At 44.1% G+C, this 12,825-nt stretch overlaps 1 protein-coding gene across 1 annotated transcript in view; it reads right to left on the bottom strand.

Annotated features, from left to right (window-relative positions):
- The window catches only part of PRDM10 (PR/SET domain 10), a 77,082-nt gene that overhangs the window by 22,696 nt on the left and 41,561 nt on the right, over positions 1–12,825 (bottom strand). Inside the window, exons 7-11 of the mRNA XM_081123199.1 lie at positions 11,679–11,882; positions 7,461–7,533; positions 5,634–5,751; positions 2,931–3,060; positions 2,135–2,377 (exon numbers count right to left, since the gene is read on the bottom strand). Coding sequence (XP_080979325.1) covers positions 2,135–2,377; positions 2,931–3,060; positions 5,634–5,751; positions 7,461–7,533; positions 11,679–11,882 — 768 coding nt within the window. The remainder of the gene's footprint in view (positions 1–2,134; positions 2,378–2,930; positions 3,061–5,633; positions 5,752–7,460; positions 7,534–11,678; positions 11,883–12,825) is intronic.

Genomic DNA, 12,825 nt, shown 5'->3' with positions numbered 1-12,825 from the left:
GCATCTATGAATTATTCCCCGACTCCATCGTTTTTTGGCCTTTCCCTCTTCCAGGTTCCTAAAACAATTATAGGCTACACTTTTAAATTTAGCACTTAACACCTTTCATCAGCGTTGTCTCCCCAGTTCGACTGTAAGCTCCTAGAGGACAGGCCTCAGTGAAAATTCCACTGTGTACACAGCACAGTGCTGAGTATATGTTAGACTTCAATACCATTCCATAGTCATTCACACTGTCTCAGAGCTGGAAGGGACCCGGGGGATCACTCAGTCCTACCCTGCACTTTGTGTACGAGGAATGTGCAGCCCACGATGTACTCACTGATCTATTTGAAAATAAATCATCATTATTCATTAACTAATTGGCATTTACTGAAGCAACCAAACTGTAGTTTCTCCCAGGATTTAGTAAGTACAGGTTGCAAAGAGGAGCAGGTAAGGCAAACACTTAAGTAACATTCTGTTATGGGAAACACAGGAAACAAACCTACCTGCAGCTCCAGCTGAGCAGGCAGCATTGGAGGAGAGAAAAATAGTTACATTACCAATTGGATGGAAGACTTCCTTTAGTTGGTCATGACCAACCTGGGTAGAAGAGATGAAAAAAATACATAGCCCTACTTTTCAGAAAGTGTGAGAGGAAAAAAAAGAAATAGCTCAACTAAGACTGACCTTTTCAAAAGCCACACACACGTGGCTTCTGCTTTGACACGAGGAACCTCGTACCAAAACCAGTAAGCAGCTCCTTCAAGACCCCAAGTACACTCATAGCTAGATTACGCTTGTGTATCCACAGCTTCACTACACTGTGGGCTCTAGTTTTTTCCCTCAAAAAAATTAAATCTAGTAAGCATTGCTCTGGACTCAGTGAAAAATCAGAATGGCCAAAGCAGAAAAGACAGTAATTCGGCAAGAGCGTGAAATGGGGACTGGGAAGTAACATAGGATGATGGATGGGAAGTTATAAGTTCATAGCTTTTCGCCTTTGCAGTTTATATTTATGTGTGTTTACATATCCTTCTGAAATAATACACATGGAGCCACAAGTGCTATGTTTCCACTGCAGGACCCCCACAAAGGTTATTTAGCCTCAGAGGGCTCAGAGCCCTTTGATGCTATCAAATAGCTATAAACGTCTAGATGCGTTTTTACAAGGCATGGACTAGGCTATTTTTCGAGGTCTCTTCTAGCATAAAGGCAAATAAGACCAACAGAAACATGAGCTGCACATATGCAAGTAAGACAGCCAACAGAAACATAAGCTAAAGCCATGGTCCATCTAGACATTGGAAAGTTATATAAAAAGAACTCTGTCATACACACGTAAAGTGCTAGTAAGTCTTTGCACACCCTGCTCCCACAGACAGGAGTTTAAGTCATTGTTTTCTAAATGAAAATTGTCAGCACAGGCACTTACTCCACAGAACCATACTGCTCTCCACATGCATCCCCTGCAGCTCCTACCTCGGACTCAACTGCTATCCGGGAAATAAGAACGAGACACATCCGCCTGGAAGCCATGGAGGCCCTGCAGCCATGTGGCCTGAAGCCAAGGTGCAGGTCACACAGGTGAGACCTTGACCTGCTCCCAGACCGAGGGCTTCACTCCGAGCTGTCCCCGGGTGTGTGGGTCGTACCTGCCGTATCAACTTGGACACAGGTTCCTTGGCATTGGTGAGGAATGATACTTGCCAGTCCCCCCTTGGAAACTGCAGATAACCAAATGAAGTTACCCAAGAATAACTTGAGAACTATGATTAGACACAGATCAGCCTGGCTTAAATATAAGCAGTTATTATAATTAAATATACTTATTTCTCCATTTCCAATCTGTGAGCTTGAGGATCCAGAGAACTAGCCTACTTTAACTGCACCAGTCCAGGAGCTACCAAAAGCCCAGCCTCTGTGTGCTTACTAAATGGATAGACTCTAGGACCAGCCATCCAGCCTGCCACAGGACACAGGGACACTGAGACAGTTAACTCTTCCAAAACAAGGGGATTGAGCGTGTGATAAGCTAGACGCGAGATTCTGAAGTGGATGGTGAAGAGGCTAGAAAACATAGCACCTCTGCAGCTGGCTGACCGGAGAAAGGCCAGCACCTAGAGAGGGAGGAGCTCGGCTTCCCACTTACTCGGATGCGTTTGGCCCTGCGCATGTCGTCCGCGGTCAGGGTGCTCTGCGCGGGCAACACGCTCTCCTCGTGCTGGGGCTGCAGGTGCAAGCTGTGGGCTTCTGGCTCGTGCTCCAGGGAAGACGGGGCTTCCTGGGGCAGCTGAGGGATCGGGAGAGCCGTCGGTTCTGGCTGATCCAGCCCATTCAGAGCAGCTGGCTCAGCCTCATCAAACTGTTCCTTGGGGGAAAACTGTAGCAAGTCCTGAAATTGCAATAACCAGGAATTACTCCCTTACCTGGACAGAGATTAGCTCTAGAAGGGTGTCAGCTAAGGTTCAGAATCCCTGCTTATTTTCTAAATGGCTAGAAAAAAATATTCAGAAAATATAATGCTCAGAAAAAAATATTCTCCTTCTGGGAAAGTTAATTAACTGACTATCCATAGGATGTAAAAACTGTGAGATATTCCAGACACTTCATGAGGAAAAGACTGTGACAGGACTCTCCTGAAACATTATACTTTTAATTTTTAAACTAATTAAAAAGACCCCCTCCCCCCCCCACAATAATGTCTCCAGACAATTTCAAATCTTTAGGGCAGGAAACTTGGGTTTTTGCTCTAAGTAACATTTGAAAATACATTTTTCTCTGCCTTTCTCTAGTCACACTTCAACCCACAGGCAGCAAGGGCTGGCCTGGCAGCTGGCAGCTGGCAGCTGGCAGCCTCGTGGGCACCTGCGTTAATCCGGTAGTGGTGCTGGTATGTCCTCCAAGTGAGCAGCTGAGAAGCAGCTCTTTCCCCTTGGCCCCGGTACCTGTGTCCCATCATCACACTTTTCTCCATTTTCACTGGTGATTTCCAAGCGGATAAATTTTGGAGGACGCCCTGGCCGTCGACCTGGGCCAAACCGCCTCTTGCCTCGTCCCCTGCCTCTGCATCTTGTTCTGGAGACAAGAGATTGGGTTATAAATAGTCATGTTACATAACACTCCACAACAAATACTTCCCCAAGTCCTGATTTCCTCTCACTTTATTACTTTTCCTGATTCTTTTTCTAATGGAAACAGTTGTTTTTGCTAATAGGCACTTTCTAAATCTCTCATCTTTGCCATCTATATAGTTCAAAGAGATGTCTCAAATTATTCAGAAAACAGAAGGAGCTATAAAAATTCAAAGCACCGACACCATTTTGCTCCTGAGAAGTCTGAAAGCAGGAGCACATCTCTGAAGTGATGTGGGAGACGCAGACACGACGTGTGGGGTGTGTCCCTAGAGACGAGATGCCCCCTTCTCCCCTTGCCTCCTCAGAGCCCTGCCAGGAACTGTGGCTGTCCAAGAGTCAAAGGAACTCTCTTGTTTCACCCTAAGCTTCTGGAAGGTCAGAACAAATTTCTAATTCAACCATTCCACAACATGCCCAGTAAACACCAAATAAATCCTATCCCCTTAATAGGTTCTAACATACAAAAACACCTTAATAAAAGGGATTCAGAAAGTCCCTATAACTCCTTTTAGAAGATGTGTGTGTGAGATGTGTATAAAATTAATCAGGTCATGCTATATTCTTCCACTCATCTATTTAACAATTGAACAAAAATTATATATTTTTCCAGGAAATTTTAAAAGATTCTTTATTATGGAAAATTCTGAACCTAGGCAAGTGTAGAGATTACCAAAAGGAGCCCAAAGTACCCATTACCTAATTTCAGCACTGTCAACTCATGGCCAATTTTATTCCATCTATATCCCCTCTACTTCCTCACACACATGCCCATTAGATTATTTTAAAATAAATCCCAGACATCATTTCATCTATAAATATTTCAGTATGCATCTCTAAAACATAAGGACTCTGATAGATATAGAGAGACGATAGGTAGATAGATGTATATAGATATATATCCACAATACCACTTTCACACCTAAAAAAAACTGATAGTTGCTCAGTATTATTAATCTAGTCAAAGTTCAAATTTCCCTACTTGCCTCAAGTTCCTTTTAACAGTTGGCTAAGAAGCGTTTTTACCTGCCATTGTGTCGCACACAGTGCTGGGCACTAAAGACAGCGAGTTCTGTGCTACGGTGTTTACTGCTGGAGCCTGGCAGAGGCAGCAGGCCTACGTGTAACCCAGAGTCACTATCGTATAACAAGCGCTCTAACCGGGCCATGAGCAGAGTTCCAGGGATGCCCAGAAGGGAATGGCCTGGCTCTCACTGTGTCTTCCACCCATCTCAGACATTTACTCCACCCTCAGAAAGTGCACCCCCCTCGCCTCGCCCCCATCACCTCGCCCCCCTCGCCTCGCCCCCATCACCTCGCCCCCCTCGCCTCGCCCCCATCACCTCGCCCCTACGCATCGCCCGCCCTGACACTCTCCTAGCTTCTAGCTCACTCCATCTAATGCCTGGACTCAACAATCCTTCCAGCTCACTACCAAGTCCAATCCTAATCCTGTCACCTATTTGCATATGTCCTCTTAATGTTTTCTCTCCCCTAATCCACACAGAAGCTCCACAGTCATTCACTGTCATCGTCCCCTTGTGTATGCTCCTGATTCCCATCCCCACTGCTGCCCCACTTCTCCTGCTACGCCGCGTGCGCTTAGCAAAACCACCGCACTGTGCAGCCCAGGCCGGCCCGCTCACACGGCACTCGCGCGGTGAATGGAGCTGGCAGGGCCATGCTAGTGGTCTCGCTGTAACTCAGGACCGGGAACCGCAAGGGAGCTCTTAAGGCTGCAGGCAATCGTAGCGCACTGCCCCAGAACACTTACTTTCCCACATGCCCTACATGCCTGTTACACCATCTCCGCTCTTTTCAAATCCCGTAAAAGCTGGTAACCCTACATCTGTCCCTCTGGCGCTATCCTGTTCCAAACCACTCCCACTCTCCACCTGAACTGCTGGAATACCCTCTAACTGGGCTCCCTGGGTTCACTCTTGCTCCAGTACAAGTTAAATGGTTTTATTTTTATCCCAGGTGATGCTTTAAAATATAATTGACATCACAATACTCCCTGATCAGAACCCTCTAAAGATCACACCTAGAATAAAATCCAAATTTCTTACATTACCCATAAGGCCTACTTGATCTGGCCCCCGCCTACCCCATCCGGTATGATTCTCCTTCACAGATCTTTTTTATGTAGTGGAATTAAACATATAATGAAAGACTTCTACTAAAATCAGTTTGAGAATCAGAGGTGCAGATTATTTCAAAGGTGTATGCTATCTCAAGAATTCATATTTCAGAATCTTTACTTAGGGGAGATTTAACTAAGGTGAAAGGTTCTCCCACTGCTGGGTACTGGTTATGCTGGAATAGAGATAAATGGTAAACGAGGCCGGGGACGGGAGGGACAGAAACGACAGATAAAAATTTCCCTCAGCAGCCCACCTGGTCACCTGTCTACACACACAGACACACACAGACACATACTCATTCGTTTATAGACAAGACTGAAATGAGTCTGGACCTTGAGAAGCTAAGTTTCTGAAACCTTCCCCATCAGTATACCTGCTAAACACATCCAGTTTCTCATCGTGAGAATTAAGATGCTGTTGCAACTGCTCCGAGCTTATAAATCGGCGGTTACATTCATAGCAGGGCCAATTCTTCTCTTGCTCTCGAAGAACTGCAGTCACAGGAAAGAAGTTATAAAGGCTGATAATCAGTAGATACCAATAAAACTCAAACGCCCAGTATCCCCACCCTTCCCCTCTCCCACAGCCCAGGGTTCATAAACACAGTGTCTGCTATTTGCATTACATTTAAAACCAAAGGCTAAAGTTTGACAGAGAGCAGTTTTCAGCACCTTATTTTCTGATACATTCACGTAAGACATCAAAGGAACAAACACCCTCATACCACTCTCTCCCCTCCCCCCATACACACACGCACACTCACCACACCAGAAAGACAGAAAGTGCTACAATGGAAATCTGTATTCAGATAATCTGCTAATTCAGATGCAAGCTTCGTAATCTGAGGGCATATTTTACCACAGATAACTTGAAAATCAGTGCCCAATATAGCCACTTTGGCAAAATGTTCAGAGCGGATGATATGCAGACCCTGTGACCCAGCAACTCCACTCCTAGAGGTACACCCAACAGAAATGCACACATGCGTGCGCTAAAAGACGTGTGTGTGTGTAAGAACCTTCACAGTGGCACGCTTCGTAATATCCACACATTGGACACAACCCTGCTGTGTAATAACGAATTTAGCAGGCCTTTGTCCCTGGTTCCTGGGAAATAACCTCTAAATCTCTAGAATTTCCCAGGAATATGTGTTTTTGTTGTTCATAGTAGTCTCTGACCATCCCTGAGTTTGCGCTCAGGAGATGACTCATGGGGGCTGGCTGTGTCAGAAAGCCCAACCGGCTGATTACAGATCCCTCTGAGCAAGGGGACACCAGCCAGGGAGGGGAGCAGAGCTACAGAGGAAGTTCAATCACAGGGACAATCGATCACGCCGGTGGAATGACACCTCAATAAAAACCCTGGGCGTGGAAGCTCAGGTGAGCTCCCCCCGTTGGCAAGCATACATCGATGTGCCAGGGAGGTGGCATGGCCCGGGGACCTATTTGGTCTTCTATCGTATGAATATACAATTCATTTGTCTATTTTACTGTACATGGAAATTTGGGTTGTATGATGCAATTCTGGCACTAACTACTTGGAGTTAGGTCACATAGCCATGAGAATGAACAAATTACAATACACGACAATATGGATGAACCTCAGAAACATAATTTAGGCAAAAGGCGTTCGCCAGAGTGTGTATATCACACAGTTCCCTCATACGAAGCTCAGTCACAGCACATCCTGTCTGTGAATGGAAGTTGGAGCTATCACACTTGAGCGTGAGGAGGAACTAAAAGGAGGCACAGAGGTCTCCCGGGGCACAGGTCCTGCTCTGTATCTTGGTTTGGGTGCAGGTTACACAGGTAAGTTCACTTCATGAGAATTCATCAAGCTGCATACTTATAATTTGTGCATTTTTATGTACAGGGATTATACTACCTACCGTAACATTTATATTAAAAACAGAGTCGATGCCTGCCTTGCTGTGTCCTCAGAGGAGATTAAATCTAGATAGGAATCACCCTCTGATCTGGACTCTAATTTAGTATTTGTAGGTTTTCATTACGTTAAATACTATGTTCCCACACCCATGAAAGAGAGGTAAATATGATCCTAGAGTTAGACGGAGGTGTGTAGCTCTAAAAACCCTACTGGCATATCGTCTTAAACATACTGAGACAGAAAATAAGGGATGGCACAAAGATACAATATATGTAACTAAGAATTCACATATGAAATATAAAAAGTCAACCACCTTTCCTTTCTTCCTCAGAAATGTCATGGATTTTCTGGTTCACGAACTCGGCATAGGACGCGGCGTACCACACCTGCAAGGACAGGGCATCGTGAGGACCGAGGCGCATCGCCGCGGGCCCGCCGCATGCTTAACCTCTCAAACGCTCCTGCTCATCTAAAACCACCCAGGCTTTCCACAGCCCGTGGAGAACAAGCTGACAACGAAAATGACCCCACGGTGCGCCAGCCCCTTCAGCCCGGCTGCAGGTGGCCGGCCGGTCAGGAAGTTCATTTGCCAAGACACACAGCGCGTTTTCTTTTTTCCTTTTTAAAAAAAACTGTTTTTGTTATTAGAACAACTTCACAAGAGATAATATTAAAGACTCTTCATCTAAATAAAACACAGCCTCTCCTGGTCTTTTTATCTGTATTTAAACACAGGCTTTCGCACAGCTGTAATCATAGTGGTCTCCACCCGCCGGTCCCCAAATGTCTCCTACTAGGCTCCCCAGTGCCCTTCAAAAGCCACCGCGCCCCGCTCGGGCTCCCCCCCGTCCCACGGCTGCATCCGCTCCTTGTCTGGCTCTCCTTGCTCTCCCTAACTTCTAAATATTGGTGTTTCTCAAAGCTTAGTCCAAGTCCAGGGCCTTCTTAATTTTCCCTAAGGTGATCACTAGACAGCAATTCTATGCTAGCGACTCCCAAATGTATATCTCCACCCCAGACCCCCCCGAGGCCGCCACGCACATCCTATTGCCTACCTGATAGCGGATGTTTCACCAACCGCTCCAACTTAACACGTCCAGGACTGAATTCAAGATGCTCCCCTGCTGGCCCCTGCTTTCCTTCCCCCATTTCAGTAAGTCCCCTACCTTCCACCTAACTGCTCAGCCTTGACACCTAAAAGGTGTCTTGGATGTCTGTTTTCTCTGTAATCCTTTAGCGGGAACTGTCGGTTGCTCGAATGCTCACCTGTTTCTGCCACCTAGATCCACGCCAAGAGGAGGCCTCGCCCGGGCTTCCAACGAGCCGCCTCTTCTCTACTCTGCTCCCCCCGATCCATTCTCCACACAGGAGCTACAGTGGCCTTCTTAAAACACCATCAGATTCCGTCATTCCCGTGCTTAAAAGCCAGCATCAGCTTCATTTTGTGACAGACCCGAAGTGCTTGACAGTCTCCTAAGGGCTCACGATCTGGCCCTACCTTGCTAAGCGGTCTGGCCTCTCATCACTAACTTTTCTTCAGCCACAAGGCCTGTGGTCAGTTCCTCGAACACGCCAGCTCTTTCCTACCCCTAGCTTGTTGCCCTGTTGTCAGGAATGCTGGATTCTTCCCCTCACCATCCCCTAAGCCTTTCACACTGCGGGCCCCTTCTCATTAGGCAGTTCTCAGCCTAGTCATCTCTTCAGCAAGGCCCTCCCTCTCCGTCAATCCAAACTGGTCCCTTTCCTGTTGTCGGTTCCCTTTGCACCATTTGTTCCCCTCACGGTGTCCCCGCTAACTGACATCATTTGCTTGTCCACACCTTCTGTCCCCCCCCTCTAGAACACAGGCTTCCCAAACACAGGGGCCAGTTCATCTTTCCTGGCATCTGAAACCTAGTAGGAGGTCCATATATTAATCCCAACATGAATCAATCATGTAATTATTATAGAACATGAAATATTTCTTTTGAAAGACCCCATTTTTAACTGCAGGATAATACTCTACAAAGTCTGTATTCTAAAATTTACTTAACCATCACCCTACGGTTGGGTTTTTAGAAGGTTGTCATTTTGCTGTTATAAATGCTGCCCAATTCCATCAGTTCCAAGGTGCATATCCCTTTGCGGTCGTTTGTCTGCTCTCAGCCACCAAAGCTTTTTCACCGTTCTGGTCGTATGTCTGCTCTCAGCCACCACAGCAAGGAACCGTACGAATCTTAACTCTATTCATTCATGTATCAGTTCATAATTTCTCTGAAAGCTCTTAATTCCGACCAGTACGACACCCATGTCCAAATTTAATACGACCGCAAAGGGATAGTTCTCGTATTGTAACATCTCCGCATCAGAACGGGTCTCTCCCTCCACGGCATTCTACAGCCACGGCCATGACGTGGCAGCTGCCACGGCCTGCTCACTGCTCCCACACAGCCTGGCCGAGCTCTTCACTGAGCTGCGCGCTGCCCCGGTGCTCCTGAGGTGGCAGCGTTTGGCAAGCAACACAAATGAGGGCAAAAAGAAAACAAGACCTGCCGTCTCCCTCAGAAGAAATAAAAGAAATTTCAAAGCAATGCAAGGCTGGTGTGATCATCCCGCAGTACCTCCCATTAAGGTATCAAACACCGAACTGTCAGGAACTTTCTACTGACTTGATCAAAACCACCTGACTTCCAAGGACACGCGTTTTCAAATGAGGAAAATGATACGTACGGGTTCAGTCCATGGGAAAGCACAATGTCAAAACCTGCAGAAAGGGTAATAACCTGGGAAAATACCCCAGGAGCAACAAGGGAGCACTTATAAATACTGCCCTGTTATCAACACCCGATGACACAGAAGATGGCAGGTGCCGAAAAGCACAAGCATCCGTCACAAAGTAAAGCAGTGATTCAGTAAAAAGAGTCAGACTGCATACAAAGCAGTTATTTCCTTAACCAAATACTTTTGCCTTTTTATGTGTGCGTAAGTGTGATGTGATTTTTAAATTATATTTAACTAAGTCTAAAATAGCTCCTACATTTGTATAAAATAACTATTTTGTTGCTAAATAGCACTGTATTATAGTTTAACTGGCAGCATTTTTTCCCTTAATGGTGCATAAAATAACGATGTATGTTAAAGCCATTGGTATCTGAGTCAGTAAGACATAGCATTACAAAATTCTAACATATCCAGCTCTATCTTTGTCTGTGATTATTTCCTCAGACAACTAATTTTCAGGAATTAGGTGTACTCAGCCAAGAATATTTTTGCCATACACTGCCAGAAATATTCTACAAAATATTGCAATTCTGTAACGAATGTTCCTGTTTTAAAACTCTCACATTCATTGTACTGGACACATTTATTTTTGCTAATTTAAATTAAGAAAAATAGTAACTCATAGTTCGTTTTAAGGGTTTTTAAATTATCAACACTGAAAACATTTAAAAATAGGTCTTAACTATTTAATCCCTCTTCCAAATAAAGTCTATTCCTGGCATTTGCTCATTTGTCCATCTGGATGTAGTGAGGTCAGAGGCATACAACTCTCTCTGTTTTTACACTTAAACCTTTTAATGTGTATTACAAATATTTCCCCCATTCTGCAGCTTCCTTTTTATCTGTTGTTTTGGTTATTATACTGAACTATTGTATTCGTATTTAATTGTTTCTGTCTTTACCTCTATAGTTGCCTTAAAAGAGAAAATAATCTTCCCTCCACATTTTAGTTTTATCTTGTCAAGAATTCATTGGGAAAGATGATGTGAGATATAAATCTCCTTTTATATATTTTCTTTGGGGTTTATGGATTATCTAGTTGATGGTTTCAAAGACACGGGTTTTGTATAGCTTTTGAACACTTAGGTCTTTGCTCTCTCCCTAGAGAGGCATCTAGTCTCACTTTGACCACTGTGAGGCACTGTGCAACTCAGTGTTCTCAGACTGATACGATCATTTCTCACCTATTTTTCAATTATATCAGGAAGCCATGTTTCCAACATATATATATATATTTTAAACGTATTTTTACTTGGAATCACTGCAGAGTTTTCATTATGTCATCAAGAGTTAATATTTACACAAATTCCAACAGTTATCCCCGAAAAATATATTCCTGAAATCAGAAGTCCATGCATAGAATCATTTGGGCAAAATGAATTATGCAGATAAACAAATCTTGCCCATACATCTGAATTCCACTTAATAAGATCTCCTGTTTCCCAGGCAATTCTTCTTTAGAGTCCATAAATCATGGTAAGTGACCCTTTAATCACTCCATCACAAATACCAGTCTGCTCCCCAAAACAACCCCTTCCTATTTCTTGGCCTAATGCCTTCACATAGGCCTTTGATATCCCCAAAAGTCGTACATTTTTCATTCTGTTCTACTTATAGGATTATTATAGGTTTATAGTACATAGCGTGTATTCAGTAAGTAAGTGAATTACAAGGAAAGAACCATTTTTGTAAAATTCAGGGGGGAAAAAGGCAGGAAAAGCATTAAATAACCACAGTTCCTAGCAGAGGCCCCACTGGCCCAGCTCCATACCTTCAGTTCCTGCTTGGGTTCCACATTCTTTATTGTTGTATAATACACGTGGTGGCCATACTGGTAAGCCACCAGGTTCTGCTCCAGGTGGTTCTGGGCCGGGCGTACGAACATCATCCAGTTACAAAGCGTCTCATCAGACAACTCGAACCATAGGTCTTCATGCAAGTCCCTGTCTTTTCTGTCCCCTTTATCAAGGGAAACCTGCAACCAAAGAGAAAGTTAAAAGCCACACCAAACAATAAAAATAAAATCTTCAATACGCTATGCATTCATGTCATAATATATAAAGGATTGCTCCTTAAATCAACCATATGTTCTGATTCTCCCCTTTGTATAGATACTGAAATTATGTCTTGCCAAATGTAAAAGGAAAGGATCCTTTCCAAAGACCCACCTATAGGAGAATTACCTGGCAAAACTTCAAAGCTAACAACCTGATTGTATAGCTTCAGTTGATGTTTCATCATTAGCTAACACATCAAAAAATGCTACAAATAAGGCAGAAAATGCAAGCAAAGTACTCTCCAGTTCATTATATAACTTGCTTTTGTTTGGGATTCAACTACATTCATTTAAAATGTGTAGCCTGTATGTCTCTTCATAAAGTGATATTCTTTATTAGAGAGCTTAGGCATTTACTGAAGAACACCTCCCCATGAGAGCAGCTGATTTCTCGAAACACACATCCCAAATATTTTTCCTTCCCGCTGCCTTTTCTTGGTCCTCGAGTGTCTCTCAAGGAGGCAGTCAGCAAGGGGTTAAAAACAGAAGCAAAAGCATCACATGTAAGAAAAGGAGACTGATATAAATATACTTCAATGTACAGTGAACTATCCTATAGCAAAAGATTCAACATCAGTTACAAAAGTTGCAAAGTGGTTTTCTTGAAAACATTATTGGTACTTAGCGGATTACATGAGGCAACATAATCCTCTGTGTTCTAGTCAGTTTGGGGGGAAAAAACACACCTGTTAGAGCCTCTATTATAGGCTGAATTATGTACACCACCCCCCCCCAACACACACACACACAAAACAAAAAAACAAACAACACTTCATATGTTGAAGACCTAACTCCCAAGAGCTCAGAATGTGACTATATTTGTAGACAGGGCTTTAAAAGAAGTGGTTAAGTTTAAATGAGG

Source organism: Miniopterus schreibersii (assembly GCF_964146895.1).
Source record: "Miniopterus schreibersii genome assembly, chromosome: 20".
Lineage (NCBI taxonomy): Eukaryota > Metazoa > Chordata > Mammalia > Chiroptera > Miniopteridae > Miniopterus > Miniopterus schreibersii.
Note: the sequence above shows the minus strand (reverse complement) of the source record. Positions and strands in the feature narration are given on the sequence as shown.